Source organism: Ptychodera flava, chromosome 6 (genome assembly GCF_041260155.1).
Source record: "Ptychodera flava strain L36383 chromosome 6, AS_Pfla_20210202, whole genome shotgun sequence".
In the NCBI taxonomy this organism is placed as follows: Eukaryota; Metazoa; Hemichordata; class Enteropneusta; family Ptychoderidae; genus Ptychodera; species Ptychodera flava.
Genome location: NC_091933.1, coordinates 3,820,131 through 3,842,190, shown reverse-complemented (window position 1 = coordinate 3,842,190; position 22,060 = coordinate 3,820,131). Strand labels below are relative to the sequence as shown.

At 35.1% G+C, this 22,060-nt stretch overlaps 2 protein-coding genes across 2 annotated transcripts in view; one reads left to right on the top strand and one right to left on the bottom strand.

The window, feature by feature from the left end:
* The window catches only part of LOC139134616 (uncharacterized), a 28,166-nt gene extending 21,172 nt beyond the window's left edge, over nt 1-6,994 (top strand). Inside the window, exons 12-13 of the mRNA XM_070701544.1 lie at nt 486-721; nt 1,119-6,994. Of these exons, the coding sequence (XP_070557645.1) occupies nt 486-721; nt 1,119-1,300 (418 nt within the window). The 3' untranslated portion in view covers nt 1,301-6,994. The remainder of the gene's footprint in view (nt 1-485; nt 722-1,118) is intronic.
* The window catches only part of LOC139134615 (pseudouridylate synthase 7 homolog), a 30,135-nt gene continuing 14,493 nt past the window's right edge, over nt 6,419-22,060 (bottom strand). The window contains exons 7-17 of the mRNA XM_070701543.1: nt 20,093-20,158; nt 18,935-18,997; nt 17,936-18,061; nt 15,839-15,900; nt 15,271-15,437; nt 12,106-12,238; nt 11,416-11,532; nt 10,215-10,284; nt 9,120-9,179; nt 8,690-8,781; nt 6,419-8,180 (exon numbers count right to left, since the gene is read on the bottom strand). Of these exons, the coding sequence (XP_070557644.1) occupies nt 8,053-8,180; nt 8,690-8,781; nt 9,120-9,179; nt 10,215-10,284; nt 11,416-11,532; nt 12,106-12,238; nt 15,271-15,437; nt 15,839-15,900; nt 17,936-18,061; nt 18,935-18,997; nt 20,093-20,158 (1,084 nt within the window). The 3' untranslated portion in view covers nt 6,419-8,052. The remainder of the gene's footprint in view (nt 8,181-8,689; nt 8,782-9,119; nt 9,180-10,214; nt 10,285-11,415; nt 11,533-12,105; nt 12,239-15,270; nt 15,438-15,838; nt 15,901-17,935; nt 18,062-18,934; nt 18,998-20,092; nt 20,159-22,060) is intronic.

The window sequence follows — 22,060 nt, the reverse complement described above, 5'->3', positions numbered from 1 at the left end:
TACCCCTTCCGATCCATAATGGACGAAAGCAAACTTTGCACTCCATAATGTACTCGGCTTGGCCATGTATATTATGTTGTGCAAGTTTGCTTTTGTCCACCATGGTCCAGGAGTGGGTACATTATTGCTTGGTGTGTGTATATATAAAGATAAGATACAATAAAGTTAGCTTTTGCTCCAAAATACTATCGCAATCTATACTATAAATTGCATTATGTGAATTGAAACTGCCCAGTATTACAACTCTATCTCTTCATGTGTTATGGAAAAGTAAGGAGTATATAATGATAAATATTCTTGACAAGAAATTCATAAAAAGGAAATGCTAAACAAATCAACATTTTGCACTTTTCCTCACATTTTGCAAAATGTCACAAGAATCAGATTCAGCAAATCAGAAGGTAGTAGTTGCTTGTAAAATCTAAAATTTTTGAACTATGTGTATTTTTCACCTTATTGTAGTTTTAACACTCTCATGTCTGCAGGCAGTTTCAAGGTCAGGCTGTCCTTGGCAGTGCCATCTGTGTTGTGCTGAGTACAGTGGGCTTGATTATGTTCCTGATGACCAGTGAACTTGGAATGACGTGCAATATACTGTGCATGATTATGTGTGGCACGTTCAACTGTGGACCGGATCCTATTCTGTCGGGCACACTGCCTCTAGAAATGGGGGAGATGTCAGGACGGAATATCCAAGCCTCTCTATCTGGTTTCATCAATGGTAAGATTACAAATACTATGATATGAATTAGTCTTTTTTAAAGCTACGATTGTTTCCAGTAGGGTCACTGTATCGGTATAAATAGAGTGGAGTATCTACAAACCTGGCTCAAGTATGAGTTCCATATGAAATAGGCTGAATGAATTCAATGGACAAAGTTTTCCATATTTTCCATGGGCAAGGTGACTTGAAACCTGATCAAGCAATTACCCGGCATTGTAGCTGTCCGTATTGCAAATTCAATGGGTAAACACTTTGGTATAGGTTTGGATTGATTTGTTTTGTGTGTGCTACTTCATGTATAGAGGCAACGTTTACTTGCACTTGTGGCAGATCAGTCAACAATACTGTATTGCAGTTCCTTTTCAACACTTTCATCTTTTCTTTCTCATTCCAGGGTTTGGCAGTTTAGGCACAGTACTACAAGGCCCTGTGATTGGCTATCTAGCAGACACTTATGACTGGACTTCCATGTTTCATTTCATGATCATGATGTCATCCGTTGGTGCACTGGCACTGTTCAAGGCGCAGCTAGTCAAGAGAAGACAAATTCTGTCTGAAAGCAGTACTGAAGTATGATGAGTCTATGTTTTTGTGTTGAATTCCACCAGTTGCTTTCTCCTGGTGCTAAAAGCATGTCAATGTTTGTTATTTGTATGAGGATAATGCCCCCTGTGACAGGCACATAGAATCACCCTCTAGTTGTGATCATTTGTAGATTTGTCTTGTTCGTGCAAATGCTAGTTAGTGGCTCACCAAGTATCTGTTGGTTTCATTGTACACCCTGAAGTGAGATGGACTGATAACTGCCATATTTTCTTTAAAGCAATAACTGCCAGTATAATCCCTATCAAGCCATCAGGCAGCTAACAAAATGACTAACTAACAAAATTAGTGGTGGACCAGTCTTTTTCTGGTTTTGTAGTAGTAAAACACTTTTTTGCATAATTTGCTATGCAAATATCCTAAAAACATGTAAAACAAAGTTTGTGATTTTTTGAGACTATTGATGCACCGATCACCCTAAGAACAGGGTTCGTAAACCTTGGGAGAAATAAAATTCCAGGGCTTTCCAGGGTTTTTTGACCAGTTTTCCAGGGCTATTTCAACTAAAATCAAGTAATTTTCCAGGGCTCTTGACCATGAAAACAAATTTATACTTGACTTCTATCGACACACCGTACCTATCTACTGCTTTAATTCCTGAGCTTTTCCTTCTAACTGTATAGCTACTGATTGTATTTCAGTTTGTTTTTCTCTTTTGCAGTCTTAGAATTTGCACTCCTTCTAAGACTATTTAACTTTGCGACAAAAGACATTTCCCTGTAGATTCAGCTTTCTTGGAATATTTATTATCAGATTTGTTAAGTTCAACTACATCAGTCTCAAGTATCTTCATTTTCCAGGGTTTTCCAGGGCTAAATCACATTTTTCCAGGGTTTTCCAGGGTTTTCCAGGGCTAAAATAAAATTCCAGGGTTTTCCAGGGTTTTCCAGGACCGTACGAACCCTGTAAGAAACTGCTCATTATTTACAGGTTCATGAACACAATTGGAAGTTAAGTAGCTAGAGTTTTTGCCAATTTACTCTCTGATATCAATCATTGTGAAGATCTCGCAAACTCACTCACAGTGTGTCCTTAATCACAACAGCTATAAATGCTCAGATACAGACACTGTTTTTGCAACAAGTCCTTCTAAACTGGTAAGATCAACTGCACAATCCTGCTGCCACTACGTGGTGTTGCTCTTTTCAAGTAATTGGTGAAGGAAAACTTATTTGTAAATGGCATTTTTTCTTGGCAAGAGAAGAAATGTCCAATACAATTGCCAACATCAAGATCTCCAATTTCATAAGGTCACTTGTTCACTTTCAGTCATATTTCTTTCGTAAATGGGGTAAATTTCACTCAAAAAAACAGACAGTAGGTTACCCTGACTTCACACAAATGGTGATAGAAAGTTTCTCACCAAATTTGACCATGTAAAAGTTATTTAATTTTACTCCTGTCTGTGAAAATATCAGGACCAAAATTATTTGTGCTTCTTCATGTTGTTCAATGATTCTTTTCTAAACCTAATGTGAAGGGCACAAACAATGGGATTATCTTGACCTCAATCCAAGCAGAGGTTACATGCAAATTTTGTCATTTCCCTTTGATGGTCTCTGAAATTATTCATGCCTCTCACTCAAGGACAAGGGTCTACAGGGTTGTACTTATATCACCACTCAGTGTTCACACCACAAATAAAATTAAGAGATTTTGCTGAAATTTATTCCCATTATTTATTCACTTGATGATAAGACATTAATAAACCAACAGAACTTGGACAGGCCCTGTCTGATTAATGCCTCCATGTTTGTCATGACACATCTGTGATTGTGTTTGTCTAACCATCCAACATGGTAGTATGTGATAAAGGTGACATACCTACCACCAACAACATTATCATAGCTTTGAGTTATCACTTTGAGTACTGTCATTGTCTTCCACTGTTAGTACTCTTGCAGTGTGATAGCACAGTTGTAGCATCTATCATCATTGTATGTACTTCTCAGTATTATGAAAATGTCTTATGGTTTGTCCATTCATCCCGTCATGATGTCACGTTGTCTGCTCAGTGATCAATTAAAGTAGTATATGCTGTGAGGAAAGTTCTAACTTTTTCAATATTTTTCTGGTCTTCTGCTCATGGGAACTCATTTTGAAGTCAGTAGATTAAATAAAGTATTCACCATTTTGCATTAAATTTAGGCAAATTGAAAATGTCAGTGTTTATCAGTAGAGTTTCTACAGGGCATTGTGGCCATTTTGAATTTCAATTATTGATAAATTTTGAAAATCTGTTTCTCGTTCCAAAATTTGCATGTTGGCTGTAAGTTGATTTTTGACTATGAAAGAGAATGGTTTAAGTTTCCATGAGGAAAGTTTGAGCAAACTTTCTGTTTCGAGGTATATACTACCTTAATACCAGCAGCTGACTACAGAATTGTAACAATAATCACAAATATGTCAGATCTGCATTTCCATGGGTCATTGACTTTTCAACATGTGTACGTGATGATGGCTAGCTGGAACAACACTCCAACAACTTAGTAGAAATCAGTGTACGTTCTCAATGAATATCACAGTATTTCAACTTCCACTTCCTATGCAAAGATCTAAATTTGACATTGAGAATAACATTGTAACTAAGTTCAGAAGTGAGAAGGGTAAAGAGCATGTCATCAGTTTATTCACATCATATGGACTGAAACAACAAATATTCATGGCAAGCCAAATGAAGTCTGATTGGGACAACCACTCTAATAAGAGCGTAAGTTAAGATATTGATGCAACTTTCATGAGAAATGTAAATTTTCAAACAAAATGAGTACATAACAATACTGTATATCTTCAAATTTCATTTTTTATAGCAATAAAACAATGCATTTTAATATTTAATGATTATGGATAAATTGAAATAATTTCTGATGAAAGCAATATGCAAATTTACATTAAAACCAAGACTGTAAATTTTTTGTGTGATGTTATAGATTGTTGTATAGTAGTTTCTGCTACATTCAGGGAAATTCATTTCTGTATATTGGTATATTTAAACTTGGCATTTTTCTGTTTTTGAGATAACTGAAATTTGTTTATTCATGTTTTGATGAAGGTCAAAGAAATGTCAAAATATTTAAATATTGATTCAGTTGTTTACATGTTTCCAACTGGAAAGTCTTGGGGAAACTTCTTTCCAAGGGTAGAAATGTTTTTGAAATTTGTTATTCTCCCTGGACAGAGTCCAGGGAGGTGGTGTAGGGAAAGGGGATTTTGCAGATTTGGTGAAAATATGTCGTTCACAAGATTTTCCAAGTTTCAACTTTTCACAGTGTAAGCCTAATGAAGCATTCTCATTTCAATATGGGTTATTTTTGTGACTTGCTAAAGTACAACACCTGGTACTAGGCAGCTAATCACATCATGTATGAAAAAGGTTAGCCATAGCAATAATTCACAGTTATACTGTTTATTAATGTTGTTGTTTTGTGCTGAACACCTGTTACGCAGTGTTTGATGTATGTGTGAACACTGTCCATGATCTGCAGGGTAAACTTTACATTAGTTAAGTATTTTGATTGTCATATTTGATGTCTGCTTCTTTGAAGGGACATAGTCGTCAGAACTGCGCTCAAAGGTCGCATGGGACCCATACAACCAATGTAAACACTGTATCCCAGGCACGATGGCGATTGATGAAAGTTAAAACATGTCTGTCATAATCTACATTGTATAATTTAAATGTTACAGCTATGATGATGAGGTGTATCTAGATATCGTGCACACAATACATTGTTTGTAAACAAGAAACTCGAACAGGCGCAGTTCCGAAGACTGTTTCCCTTTAAATGGAATCCTTGATTAAAATATGGACAGGGTACAAAACCTCCAATTTAGTGTGTGATTTCTCACACTGTAATTTTGTTATTTTTTCAAACCCTGGATCGATCTTTCACGGCAATCAGAAAACCATAACCCAGTTCAAGTGATGTTCACATTAGTCAGTAGTATATTCTGGATAATGTGATGTGAATAGTTCTACTCCGGGATAAAACAGAGGCGCTGTGTTCTATAGACTCAGTACACCCTATAGATCTCATGATAGCAGTACGAACAAACCCATGTGTACAAATGAGGATGGAAACATACATATTTCTGTGAGCATTTGTGTACAAGGATTTGTGCTTATCATGGTCAATTCTGGGTTTAAAATATTGGAAAGTTGCTGGTGTGCACAAAATCCAAGTCAAGTGAACAGGAAATAGCTATCATAATAATCAAATGTTTTTAGCAACAGTGTGCACAATTGAGGCAGATTGTATTATACAGTATCTGAACATGTTGTACACATTACTGTAACAGCTTTATACAATTTCCTGAACATCATACACACATGTGTAATATGTTTTCAATTTTGAAATCCACAAAAGCAAAAACTAATATGGGTTCAAAGCTTTGTTTAGATTATTATTATGGTTTGAACTTTTTTTGATCAGGGCTATTCAAGTTGTGATTCAAATAATGTTTTGTGTGTTTAACATTGACCGTTTACATAGAGTATTAATTTAGGTCTTCCTGTACTAGTGTTGAAGTCGGTAGTTTGATAAATGGTGTCCAATTTTTTTACGCACTTTTACAAAGTTTGATGTACTTTTCATCATTAGTTTCCATGGAGACAGGATGAAGATGTAGCCATGACTGAATTATGTAATCTCAAAACAGATGAGAGTATAAAAATAGTTGGTAATTACCAGTTGGCTTGAACAGTAGCAAAAAACTGGGTGGCTTGCATCGCTGAAAGGTCTACAGTCATAATGCCTCCACCTGTATGGCTTGTAACAAATATTAGATATTTCTTAAGCAAAATGTGGTTGAAAGGAGTTGAATTAGCTGCAAATGTGAACAATCCAGTGTATAATGATAATACAGGAAATAATTAGGTGTAACTGTTGTTTGTCTCTGACGTAAAATTTCCACTAGGCTTCTCATTTGTAAGGGATGTACCTCAATGATATTCGAATGAGGTGTTGAGGATTCTGGCCATTTTCCAGATCCTGGTGTGAATATTCCATTGATGAGCTGGTGTAGGCTAGTAGAGTATGTACATTTTAGCTATGCAATTACTTCAAATATTGACAATAATAACTAATGAGCAATGATGACAGTAGTCTTTTAATTCAACCAAAGATTCTTTTCAAAGACTTACTGAGGTTTATATTTACAACTATTTTACTCTGATTTCTTACATGTGTTATTCCAGTATTGTATGGATTATTTAAGCAACAATATACATCTCTTGGCCCATAATGGATGAAAGCAAAGTTTGCTTGAGTCCATTATGGGCTGGGAGGGGGTGTATTATTGCTATTATTTTATAATTTTGGCAATGCCGGTGAATTTGAAGATGTAGAAAACATTTGAGGCCACAATACTGAATAATCAGATATATTGTCAGTAATAATCTGGGTGGATGACATTCACTGGTATTGCCAAAACTATAATATAATTCATAATATGATATGAAGGTCAACATAAATTGATTTCAGGGCAAAGTTATCAGTGGATATACAGATATCCTGTGAAATCAGTAAGGGTGAAATTTTCATGTCTTCCTTGTAGTGAAAAAGGTTGTGTCTTATTTATTATCAGAGCAATATGCATCGGATGTACAGAAAAGTGGTTGGTTTTGCATTTTTGGTAAAAATAAAACATAATAGAGTAGTACAGCCACTGTGAAATATCGTTGACTTTTTATTTATACCATGGATGGTGAATGTTATCAACTCATTCTTTGACCAGAGTTATAGGAGTCAAATAAGTTGATTAATTAAGCAATAAAGCACTCCCAGTGACAGTGCATGTACACCACAAGATTTCGACCGTTCATGACATATGTGCACGAGCATAGCGAGTGCACATATGTTGTGAACTGGTCAAAATCGAGTTGTATACCATCGCTGGGTGTGATTCATTGCTATTATATCAAAACAGTATATTGCAATTCTGGCGTGAAACGTCAAAAAGACTATTTTTGCTCTAGCCGAGAGCTTGCGTGTGTGCCAGCAGTGGTATATCACAAATATACAATGGTTCTTTTCATGTCTCGACCAATCAGATTGCTGTATTTGAGCTATCAATATACTAGTATGATATAATACAATTCATGACATTTGGGGAAAGGAATGGGGAAGGACAATTGCAAGTGTGCAAAAGAGACTGTATATAGCAGAAGTACAACGTACATTATAAACTATTCAAATTTGTCATGCCACACTCCTGTTTCCCAAAGACAAAACAGTTGATATTTCAACATGGCTTTTATACTCCCTACATAAAGTTTGGATGTGAAATAGTGAGTGTAACAGAACCAAACTCAAGATATAGATAAGGCATAGTTGAAATAAGATTGTCAACAATTTTAATGTCACACAAGTTGTCCCTTTATACAGTTGAATATGATTTATTTCACTATTAACGTGGAATTTTACAACTTCCTTTGTAAAATTAACTAAGCCTGTCTACCATCTGGTGCTTAAGTTCCTCAATAATTTTATTCATTAATGCAAAGTGTATTAATTTGCATTGTTTAAGTATGCAAATAAACTGATGAATCATTATCAATGGAGAATACTCATTGGCCTAAAATTGTACAACATGTAATAACTACACATGGCAACAATTGTAGCAGACTTTTGTAAATCTTGTAGTTCTTAACTCCACTGACCAGTATTTTCTGTAAATATTTGTACGTAACCTACAAGGAGTTTAGACTGCTTTGGAAGACTAGCCTACAAGGAGTTAAGACTGCTTTGGAATGATATTGATGTATCACATTTCAAAACTTCTCTTATCGCCATGGTAGCATAGCAAGATGTTGGTAGAGTGAACTCCATCTTGAGTGCTTTGAATTTTCCGTCTGAAATAGAAAACATGAACATTATTTTCATGCTGCACCAACAACGCAGATGCTTACAACTTGCTCAGCTAGTGACAGCATAAATACAGTGTTGGATAAAGACAGAATTCCTCAAGTTTAGCCAATTCCATGACTTTGTGACTAAATCTGTCAATATCTGACTGATCATACATTGGTACCTGTCAAAAGAGTTGACCATACACATTGTCCAGCAGTATTTGTTCTAATCACGGTACATATTTAGTTGAATCTTATTCTTTCTACATACACAATCATTTTAAACATATTATCATTGTGATTTTTGTAATCATATTGATATTGTCAAGCTGTGATTCCTTAAAAACCATGCTCTAAGTCACTATCTTTTGTCATAACAGTAGAAGCGTTACCCAAGGGAAATCTAATTTGTCACATTGGCTGTAAAGGAAAAAGAAAATGATTATGGTGCAATTGTCACTGAACAAAGATTGTAATTCAATTTATGTTTGAAAACCAAACAATAAGATTACCTTTGGGAGATTCTTGCAGTCTCTTGCCCTCTATGATATCAACATCTGACAAGACCAATGGAACAGTCAGGTCATCGTAGCGGACTATCTCCCTGTAATCAGGAACGAAACTTCATTCAGAAAGGTTGAATTGCAGAGGACTTTCAAACCATGTAACAACAGTATCATTGTAGCTATTTTAACAATGCAAATATCTGTTTTACAAATGATAACTTGAAAACCATAAATACATTATATGGATGACTTCCTTCAACATCAAAAACACCAAGTTTCAGCGCCAAATTTTTTAACTGAAAGTTATGACCGCAGACTTGGTCCCTGAACAGTTCTATATTTTGTATGTATTATCAATTATGTCAATATAGATATTGACTCATGTGGTGTTGTATGCTACACTGTTAAGTTTAAGAAGGGTTCCATTTTATCTTACCATTTACAGTCTGTCGGCATGGTAACTATCTTCCTATATGTGCCTTTAAGTGAATAGTCCCTGTGGAAAGGGTCAAAGGGTCAAAGGGTCATACATAGTAATTCAGTATTATTTGAAGCATTGGTTGCACCAACTTTTATACTGAATAAACTTCCACTAAGAAGGGTTTATGGTTGCTATTATTGCAGCCTGATGGATATTAACCATTATTATATTATCATGCCCTGTCCATCTCATTGTAATTGGTCGAGCTGAACCATATGGCTGCCCACAAATACACAGTAATGGTTTGTTCACAAGCCTGTGAATATGAATAATACAGTAAACATAGTAACTTTACAGCTAAAACAAAAATTGTGATTTGTACAAAAATCATAATGAATCACAAAATAAAATGAAACACTTGTGGGCCAAGTTTAGACACTTTTTCAAAAAAATCTCCGGATTTGCAAATTTTTGCAGCGTGCATCAGCTACTCACTGACAAGTTCTGGGGGCCCATTGTCGTTTGCACGGGAAATTTTTGTAAATTTTTACAGTTTTTAGGGGTTCGTTGATAATGTAATGGAAATAACAGACTCTGCGCTGACCATTAACGTTTATTTACAGGCGCAGCGAAAGGAAAGCCAAAATTAACGGGCTCGGCAAGCCTCGCCTGTTAATTTTTGGCTTTCCTCTCGCCCTTGCCCATAAATAAACGTTAATGGTTAGTGCATCGCCTGTTATTTCTATAATAATGAATCATTATCAGGCACTTTGCATACTTAAACAAGACCCATTATCAAAGTTAGGAAACCAAGTATCCGATATTGCTATGCCCTATGCTCTTGTATGAAGCACTGATGTACATGGTTTATATAATTCTGAGAGGGGTTCATTCTCTGCATTCACTACCCCTTGCAGTTACATTTTATTATTGAAAGAAGATATCAACCAAATGAACTCTGCAAATACAACAGTCAGACTTTGGTGAAGCAATGATATTAGAATTTGATGGTATGTTAGCTGTGGTCTTGTTTATCACACAGAGAGGTCCTTCATGTGACATAAGATGTTTTCTTCACACGTCTTCAATGATAAACAAATTAACCCCTACCTGACGTCATGCTTCATGCTGTTGATATCAAGGTCATCTTCTGCCAGGGTATGCTTATACCACTCATAAACTATCAGAGATGATAAAATGAGATGTCAGACACGTTGCATTTATAGGGAGCACTGTTCATAAATGCGGAAACAACACCCTTTCACCACCATGGTTTGTCCCAAATCCATTGTTTTCTATGGTTAAGTTGGACCTGTACACAGGGAACTGGGGGTGAAAGGGTTAAGGGATACCAGTAACTTTACACCAGGTACTTTCCTGTTGTCCAAAACGTAACACAAAAACTTCAATGACACCCGACCCAAAAGATCTCTACCAACTTAAAATTGTTCTTACAGGAAAATACCTTTGACAAAAAATAAAATTAAACTGAATTTAAATGATCAGACAAAAAATTTTTAGAATAGACAAATATTGTTAATTTATGAATACATATACCACAAAATGCTGTCGTACAGCAGTTTTGCAAACATATTTGTCCAAATTCAATACACCACAAAAATTTTGTACAAAGTTTCCCAAATAGGTACACTGCTTGATGATTTGGAAGATAAATGATGGTTATACTAGTGTGAAATTTCATTGTTGTTGAGGAGGGTGGGGGATGGGGGGAAGTGAGGGGGAGTTGTTTTGCTTATCGTACTAAATGCACTTAGGATAACAGTATCTCTGAGGGTGATAAATTACATGCAAGGCTTGAAAGCATGGGTGTGCAAATCATTTTACAAATGGAAAGCCATCTTTTGCCAGTTCACACAAAACTGTAAAACTTGTGCTTTGTTTGAATACGCATTTCACCAATACTGTCAGAATTGTGTGAATATTACTCTTATTATAGAGGGCGCTGTTGTCACAAATTTCAATTTCATCTCAGGAACTTATTTTGTTATGAATATGGATGCCAGATCACCAAGACAGATACGAACATACAACACCAGCTTCCCTGTGACCAATGATTGAACTTGATAAATGAAGATTATTTTGGCTGTAGAAATGTCAAAATTATAGAATATACATCCAGCATTCATCCCGCATCATGAGGTGAAATCAGATTATGAATGCTTTCCCTTCTTCAACTTTCATTTAAAGTACACAATTCTTCTCCCTTACTCAAAGCTAATATCTCAAAATCAAAATAAAATGACAATGATATGTACAAATACTATGGTTCAAAATGAAATGATGTGTTTACCTTCATTTGCAGGATATCTCACATCGTATCCAGGCATTGGCAGTAGTACATCATATATACTAAACTTATCAATGTTATCAGCAGTGATTTCAACAACGCTGTTTTTACCATCACTTTCTGTAATAAGTGGAAAAAATCCAGAATAATTCAATCTGAGTAAATGCAATCAATAGAATAAAGTTTACTGACACAAACACTGGTTGCTCATTTTCCAAAAGTGTATAATGAGTAAAGCTGACATTACAGGTCACTGTGTGTGTTATGTTTTATGATTGTCATTACATTGGGTTTAAATGTAGGAGCACTGATGGTTGATAAAACGTAAATGTCAGATCTAATTACTTCTCTCCTCTCATCTTGCTATTTAATTTTCATCTCTTTTTCTCCCATTTTCTCATGAGTCTGGTAAACTTTTGCTAAAGACCATCATACTACTGACCAAAATTTAGGCAGTCAAAGGTAGATATGACAAGAATTTGATTTCACCAAAGAATATCAAGAAGAAAATAAAACAATATTATATTTGAGAAAGCAAAGGTGGGATTTTTTTTTTTTGGGGGGGGGAAGAGTTTCTAAATTGACATTGTTATCTTTTCTGCATCAGAAATAAATGCATAACTAGCATGACTGTAAACAGAGCATGGCATTCTGAGATTTTTTTCTGAAACAAAATAATGAAAAGTGACTCACTTTGGTCATCACTCTGGACAAGGTCACCGACCGTTACTTTCAACCCATGAAGTTTGACCTTTTTGCTGACCATGCAATTCCAGACATGGCTTTGATAACTGTGCACATACATGAGTCTTGTGTTCTTTGGAATCTGGAACCAACAAAATGAAAACAAATCAGAGAACTTACACTGAATGATGAGAAAATACCACCATTAGGTACACAGTCAACATGCATGTATGGCAAACTGACAGTGCATCAAGCTTCAATTAACTATATTTATCAAGGCTGCCTTTTACAAACCTTGGTTTGGTGCACACTAAATTCACATGTTCTGTTCAGACTGGTTTCAACTCTAAAAGCAAAACTTCCGGTTATACAGTAACACAGTGCTACCATGCACTCACATTTTCTATAGAATCTTTACAAATTTAGCTGTATTATTGTTGAAAAGATGCATTTTTTCTTTCACCCGATTGAGTTAGCTTGCCTTTGAAACTGTTAAAGAGAACTAAATGACCCAAAACTTTTACATCTCACAAATCAAACCATCAGCAAACCTAAACAAGAAAAAGGAAGTTTAAACGACATGTCCTTGAGCTTTGCATCTTCCTTTTCACAACCTGACTGTCCTTCAGTTTTGACAGGTAGTAACTGATTTACCCTTGAAATCCTGGGGGGGGGGGGGGGGGGAAGAGTTTCTAAAGATACAACTTTCTGCAGATACAACCACTTCTTAGATTTCAAGTGAGAGAGTCTTACTCAAAAATTTCTGAAATATTGCTCGATTCTTCAAGGAATAAATCTCTTTTTTAATAAACAAAATGAGGGACTGTGCCCTGACCAATATCTCAGTCCTTTTATTTTGTCACATGTTTGTAACATTTGTTTTCATTTCCATGGTTAATGATACTTATCCATGGCAACATTGTTTCATTGCTGATTTTGTTGCAAGAAACATCTATGCAATGTTAAATTAAAACATCTATTTGAACACTAATACAGGATATGACATCATTGCTGTTTCCTACCAGTGAGAAGCATGGACCAAGCCTGTCTTGTTCATGAAATAAGTTTAATAAAGTCATCGTTGATGACACAGTCCCCACTTGTACATGGGTACTTTGGTTACATGTCCTCAGGGAGGATAGAGTCCTCTTCATTAATTAGGTCTGTGATAAAATACTTTGATACAGATGGCACTCAATGGCCAAGAATGAGTTCTATGGTGATGAAAACATAAAACCAAGTAGGCCACCATCCTAAAGTTCATAAAATGAGTCTACTAGGAATTAATCAACAGGATGTTGCAAAACATTTTTGCATACAATCCTAACACTTAACAGATTATCACTTGTACCATATTTCATAAAGTTTGATGCAGTATTTACAACACTATGAGATCAACATCTGTATCAAGTTTCATCACATTTGACGTTGTATTAATTTGTGGCTATATCACCCTAATTAGGAAAGTTCATTACTTATGCAATTACAAATTAATTAAAATGACACTGATAAATGTCTTTTTCAATGTTAAAGCAATGTGAGCTTAAAATCTGTACAAAGTTTCATGAATTTGATGTAGTATTTCTTGACATATCAGCCTACTTACGAAACTTCAATAATTGATATGTCACTGCTACATGACGTGAAAAAAATTGAAGAGCATATGTATGAAATAGGTCAATGTCCTTGTACCAACTTTGAATGATACTGGTGGAAATATGTCTGAGTTATGGCTCTGTACATGAGAAAATTGTAACAAAATCACCGCCATGCAGCGATATTTGATCTTACTGTTTAAAAAATCAACACGTATATGTATGACATACGTCAATGTACATGTACCAACTTGGAATAAGATCAGTTGAGACTTGCCAGAGTTATGGCTCTCGACATGAAACAACCATAACGAAATTGCTACCATGTGGCCATATTGGACCATCTCGTGAAACCAATCGAAATACATATGTATAAATAAGTCAATGTCCTTTTACCAACTTTGAATAAATTTGCTTGATACATGTCTGAGTTATGGTTCCGGACATGAAAAAATCGGAAAAAATGGCCACACGGCGGCCATATTGGATTGTATCACAAAACAAATCAATGTGCATATGTATGACATAGGTCGATGTCCCTGTACTAAGTTTAAATAAAATCGGTGAATAAAATCAGTTGAGACGGGCTGCCATGCAGCCATATTGGATCATATCATGAAACAAATTGACGTACATATGTATGACATAAGTCAATGTCCTTGTACCAACTTTGAATAAAATCGGTTGAGATATGCCTGACTTATGGCTCTGTACATGAGAAAATCGTTACAAAATGGCCGCCTGGCGACCATATTGGATTGTATCACAAAACAAATTGACGTGCATATCTATGACATTGGTCAATGTCCTTGTACCAACTTTGAATAAAATCAGTTGAAACATGTCTGAGTTACGGCTCTGTACATGAAAAAATCGTTACAAAATGGCCGCCTGGCGGCCATATTGGATCGTATCACAAAACAAATTGACGTGCACATCTATGACATTGGTCAATGTCCTTGTACCAACTTTGAATAAAATCGGTTGAAACGTGTCTGAGTTATGGCTCTGTACATGAAAAAATCGTAATAAAATGGCTGCCTGGCGGCCATATTGGATCGTATCACAAAACAAATTGACGTGCATCTGTATGACATATGAAGTATTCTTGTACCAAGTTTGAATGAAATCGCTCCTTGCATCTCTGAGATATCTGCGTGAACGGACGGACGCACGCACGCACGCACGCACGGACGCACACACGCACGGACATGACCAAACCTATAAGTCCCCCCGGACGGTGTCCGTGGGGACATAAGTTTAATAAAGTCAAACAGCAGTTGAGCATATTGGAAAATCCAGTTGGATTGCTAGATATGAATAAACAGCAGTTTGTTTCTAAATCATGCTAGCTCTACATGCGCCAACAACTTTCATTCAAATTTGGAACAACAAAATGACATGAGCCATAATTCATATGAAATTTCAATAATTATATCCTTTGGTCATTTCTCTTTGGTTATGCTTCACTGCAGGATTAAATGAAAACTAGAAAACTTCAAAATAATTTTATCACAGAAAATTTTGTGTCAAAGGTAAATTTAGGGTCAAGGGTCATCCACGTGAACAGCAAACTTACAGCATAAAGTGCTTTGACAAGCTGATCTTTAGATCCATGTTTAATCAATGCTCGTAGTAACATATACTCAAGTGAAAAGGCTTTGGTATTTTTCATTTTCTCCAGAGCAGACTTTGCATCCCTTGTCTGCCACCAATGTTCTCTAGCGGCACGCATCTCATCAGGTTCTGAAATGTACAAAAGTGCTCTTTATATTGCTCTATTGCTACCGTCAATGACAAAAATTTATTAATTTTGCAATACATGTACAGCAATCTGATCAAACAAACAAAGTCTTTGCATCACTATTGTTTGACTTGATACTATTGTTCCAAAGAGGAATTCCAACCAATCATGTGAAAATAGGATGAACAGGTAACATAAAACTAAATGGCTCTGATTATTATTAGACCTTATCTGTTACTCATAATCCAATTTTATAATGCTGTGTTCCACTGTTTAACAAATTATCTTCCTGCACCACAGTACATAGCATTGGAGTCTATTATTACTGTAGAATCATGGAACAGTTCACCGAGTTTGAATGGACACAGCATTGCACTCTTTTTACAATCAGAGTAAAACTCACCACCATCTCTGGGTTTAAGGATCAAGTCTACAGCTTCCTGCCACTTGCTCAGCAGGAGAGCCCTGGAATGATATGAGTTGTGGAATATCACTTGATGTATCATGTCATTTGGAAAGATGTCTCTAAAATAGTGCTGAGTAACAGTTCACACAAAAAAGGAACAAACATCCGTCAAAAAATAAAAAATGTTGTGATATTACATTGCTCATAGATATTAGAGAGGTTATAGCTCCAGTAGCTGTATTTTTTTTGATAAGATGGTTTGAAATCAAAGGCAGCTTATGTAAAAATGTTTGCCAAAGTGTCACCATAGAACATTTTCTAAACATTGGCAATGAACTTAAAACTTATTTTTAACAACTGAATAATTTTTGGCTTGCATTCAAATGTGGTGGTCTGAGTAAGTACATAAAAACTGTGAAGAAGCCACTGAATCTACAGCCTAGGACCGAAATATGGTAATAACATAAGTAAATCTCCTTTGATAGATAAACACCTATTTAACTATGGTGGTACTTGCATCAAATCTGTTAAGGGCTATACATACTTAGGACTGACAATTAAATCAAATGGTAGCTTCAGTGACACAAATTTGGCTGATAAAGCAGCAAAATTTTTGTATAGTTTAAAAAGGGTTTTATTGCACAACAGAAAGATAAAATTTGCCCTACATTTATTCAATGTTTTCATTAAACCTGTTTTACTGTATGGCTCAGAGATTTGGGGACAAGATTTCATGGATTACAAGAAGTGGGATAAATCAGCAATTGAAAAAATTCACTTCAAATTTGTAAGAACATTTTACAGTGTAATAGGCAAGCTTGTAATGCTGCTGTGAGGGGTGAACCAGGACAATTCTCACTTCTACTTGAGATCAAACTTAATATTGTTAAATACTGGCTTCATATTGTACAACTGCCACATTGAAATCTTGCTAAAAAGCTTTTCTGGAGCAAATGGTAAACAACACTAACAATAGATCCTGGTTTAACTGTTTACGTGCTTTAATTAAAGACAATGGAATGGACTTTCTGCTTGATAAACTCCATCACTTAAACACCATTAAGTTATAACTGGATTAATGAAAACAAATTTAACAAACAATTATGAAGTCTTTTGGAAAAATTTGATCACTGTTGAAAATAGCAAACTAAAAATGTACTCAAAAATAAAACATAATTTTAGATTAGAAACCTACTTAACACAGTAACAAGGTGAGAAAAGAAAATTACTCACCAAACTTAGCATTAGCAATCATGATCTAGCAATTGAAAAAGGAGACACACTGTTCCAAAAACCCCATTACAGTAAGATACTGCAATCAGTGTAACACCAACAGTATTGAAGATGAAACACACTTTTTATTAGTCTGTCAGAAATACAAAGTCCAAAGAAAGAACTTTTTCAGTAAAATAAATTTCCCAAACGATTCAACTGAAAATCAGCTTATTTCTCTACTAACAAAACAAGAGTTATCTTTTAATGAATAACTTGCAGATTATATTTTTACTTTATATAAACCAAGAAATACCTAGTCATATTTATTATTAGCTACTATTATTATACTGTATTACTTTATCTTTATTGGAGAAAATTTGAACTTACTTTTGTATCACACTTTTATTGCCACAAATGTGATAAAAATCCATATTTACAAGCAAGCAAGCTAAAATATTATTATTATTATTATTATTATTATTATTATTTTCAAACACACATGGCTTAATAACGGGAATAAAGACATCTTTCCTGAAGACTGGACAGTATTTGTTTTTGATAAGCAAAATGCAAACAGATACAGCTCATGGGCATTAATTCTAGCACGGTCCCTCTATGACCGTGATTCTAGATAAAAAATGTTTTCACAAGATATGTAGTTACGAACTCTTGTGGTTTATGTGACATATGCAGAGTAATCACATTGAAAATGACTGAAAATAAAATTGCAATATACACAAAGGATTTTTGCCTGTTAACCGGCAAAGGCACCAACAATCAAGGTAAACTAAAAGGTGACACAGTACCCATCACTGGTGAATATCCTGTTGATATGCATCCTAAAAGTGAAACAATCATAGAAAATGAAAATGTGCTTGCCTGCCAATCTGGTAAGTGGGGATGTCAGTTGTACCAAATCTTTGCATGCCGTAGTAATTGATGAAACCGTTGTCTTTTAATGATGTCATTGCACTTTCAATCAGAGAATCATCAGCTTGTACATTCCTGTTGAAAGATACAGGTAGTTTTATCAATGATGCAGCACACACAGACTACACACTGGTCAACTATAAGTTTTGGAAAAGATCAAACGGTCTACCATCAAAACATGCTGCCATCCCTGTGTTAACTCTATGGGGGAAAATAATGTTTTTTCAATATTTGAAAAACTTGGATGGCAAATGTTTCTCACACCAAAAGCTTTAAAATGAGCCCCCACAAGTGGTAGATCAGAAAAGAATTGTAGAAATTTGAGAGGCTGAATATCTGTCCCCAAGGCACATTCTACCTTAAAGTTGTCTGTTTTAATCAAGACAAGCTGAGGAACCAATCAAATCAGTGGCCAAAACCACCCCTATCCCTGAAATAGAATGGTTGAGTCTTCCCCTGTCATTGCTTTCAATGCTACAGTAGAATCCAGTAGGAGGAAAGACGGTCAAACACAGGATACAGAAGATTAAACTGAAAGCAAGTCTTATGCCAATAAAGAATGCTAAAATTTATAGCCTGTTAATACAATATGGCTAAACAACAAAACATTTAAACTGTGAGGTTAGGACTTAGGTTGTTACCGATAAAACCCCTATGAAATACTAAAATATCTGCATGTTACAGAATGTATATATTCCCATAGTCCTTGTAATTAAACAGGTCAGTGGACCCTTTGTGTATCATTAGCAATGCTGTTTGGCAGTCTTCAGAAAAATAACTGACGGTTGACTTTTAAAACTTCATGAAATTATCAGACTTGTGAATTGATTGGTTATGAATTGTTCTGTATCCTTTCCAAGACACTCATATTAAAATCGGGGCTACCAGCTATCATTCTATCAGATCATCTTCAGATCATCCCTGGAATACTTCAAACACTGTGCTTACCTTAGGATGATGACAAAATGGTTTCCTTCCAAATCACCAAGTCTCAAAGCATCTTTACTGTACCTGAAAAAAACAAAGTTTTAGGGCTATCAAAAAAATGAATATATTTGGTTTGTTTGTTCCAAAAGACGTCCAAGAGTGAGCAAACCAGTTTATGCATGCATATTCATCTTCACAAAAATTTAATTGAAATAATCCATTTACAACGCTATATTAATCTCTACAACCCTAAAACCACATGAATAATTTTATCATTGTTGTTTCACAAAGAATGGAACTTTAAATATAAGAAATGGGCAGGATTTGAAGTGAAAAAAATGATCCTTTGAATGGCCTTGAACAGTCATACATAGAGTATACTAAACAAAATCCTGCTTTATTCAAAGAAAGTGACTTGAAAAATTACATGTCTTCAAGACCATTGTTTTAGTCTGTCAAATGCATCAATGTGAAAGTCAGTTTTAATGTGAATGGTTGAATGTACGGAGGCAAAGGAATCTTGATTGTACTTGCTATCAGATATCCCATTTATTCTGAGGATGACCGAGCTCAGTAACTAAAAGAACAGTTGACCTGATTACGTAGGTCATTGGAGATCAGATGGCAAAGACAACAGATCCACAGAAATAGCCTATAAAATATCCTTTTTACTGATGACTTGTTTTAAAGCTCTAATTCTGAAAAAACAGTCACAAATTAAAACTGTGAAAATTATGGTTGCTGACGTGTTCAAGCAATTGGTGGTTAACAACATTATTTGAACAAAACACTACGTGTCTCTGTCATATGTGTGTCTCTGAGTTATGTTGAAAAAGAACTTGTGAGGCAGTTTGTCTGTAACATGGTCACTGTAAAATAATATGCAACAGGGATTTATCATTTGTGTCCTCATAGTACCAAGTAATTTAAAGACAAGATGCAGATACTGCAATTCCATGGTTACAAAATTCGGAAGTTCATCAACCACGTCAAAAAACATAAAAAAAAACACTATTTATCATCCTTAAGTCCAAGCACTCTCTTGCTGTTCAGTTATTATGACCTAATTTTTGTTACTCTACTGGTAAGAACACACTGGGTACGTTCCTTAATGTTCAATCTTTTTTATTAAAAAAATTCTGAAGTATACTAGCGCCCAAGAATAGATTTTATACTGACCTGAAATTACCAACCCTCATGTTTCTAAGTGTTTCATTTAAAGAGTATAATTTTGATGATGATACCCTGTGAAAAAAAATGAAAATGTATTATTAGATATAAAATTGAAGAAAAAATGAACAAGTGTCGTTGTTATTGAAACTTGCATCAAATGATTTTTAAGGGTTTTCAAAATTTTTAAGGGTTTTCAAAGTTCCCTAGGTGGTGGTACACAAACAACTTCCAGTAGTGACTTTGCAGCTGTCAAATTTTGATCTGCTTTCTGTTGGGTAAAAGTGAAAATCATGACCAAAGTTCAGAAATTGTACTGTTAATATTGCTTTTATTTACCTACTGTGATTAACAAAAATATCACAGCTCATAAAAATGAATGACAATCTGTTATCACTAACAACTGTTCTGGAAGGAAATGACAATTTCAAAACAGGTATTGATTGACACATTATTTTATCACAGGTCAATATTGAAGGATTGTCTATATGGTGCAGATTTTTTATTCTGATAGACTTCGGTGGTAATAACATTTACAACAAACATAGGGCCAAAGTCCCTGAAGCTACTATAGACATGGATACAAAATTACAGTACATTTACCAATGATTTTGACGATGAGATACAGCTGGATATTGATACACTACCTAATTAGGTTTGTCAGTTTGCTCTTGAATTTACCCTTTTAGTGGTCAACTTTTACAACTTTGCGCCAACATCAGACAGACTAAAACAGCAGGTGACGCAGCAAGATGTCTGTAAACTAATTTACTATTTAGTATGTTTATATCTTTACAGCAGCTATCAGTTTCAATGGTGACACACACAGAGACTGGTTGCTGACTCAAAGCCCTGACTTCCAGACAGTTAGTGTTAGATTTTGTTTGAAGTCATGAACTTTATTGATATTCAACTACAAAGAACACTGTCCTCTGAGTCTAAATTTGCAGTAACGTCGTTCTTTTACCACCTCTCCATGAATTTGAACTGCTTGTAAAACTTGGCAACCAGTCTCTGTGTGTGTCACCATTGAAACTGATAGCTGCTGTAAAGATATAAACATACTACATAGTAAATTAGTTTACAGACATCTTGCTGCGTCACCTGCTGTTTTAGTCTGTCTGATGTTGGCGCAAAGTTATAAAAGTTGACCACTAAAAGGGTAAATTCTAGAGCAAACTGACAAACCTAATTAGGTAGTGTATCAATATCCAGCTGTATCTCATCGTCAAAATCATTGGTAAATGTACTGTAAGTATTTCCTGACTGCATGAAATTATCTCACGAAGGTCATCCTAGGGACCTGTAAACCAAATATTAAAGCTGTCTGACCAGCTGTTTTGAAAAAACAAGCGACTCAACAGTTGACAGAGCTCTGCTGTGTTATGTAGAGAATAACATTTTGTGACACATGTATTGATGAAGAAGGTGGATATCTTTGATAGCTCATTTCAGGATGGCCTGACCAAAAATGGAAAAAAAAATTCTGTAAAAATACAGATTTGCATATTTCATCACAATTTTAACAAATCTAAGTTGGTTTATCCCTAGGGACCTGTATACCAAATAACAAAGCTGTCTGACCAGTGGTTATGAAGAAGAAGATTTTTTACCAAAAACGCCTTTTTTGGTGCTAATTTGCATATTTTCAACAATATCAAAAATTAATAAAAAGAGTTTCACAAAATCATATATTTTATCCATAAATCAGTAAGTACTGCAGTTCTCAAGATATTTGAGTGGACGGACGCCTCACAAACGGACACACCGGTACATACATACATACATACATACATACATACCGTGGTACATACTGACAGTGCACGCTGGACAGATACCCATCCTGATAGCTTCTATAGAGTATATTAGTCTATAGTAGCTAATAAATGAGAGTTAATTACATTCTAATTAAAGTAAACAAGACTTGCTTAAATCAAGATTTACGTCATAAAAAACAGCATATCTGTCAGGTTATAA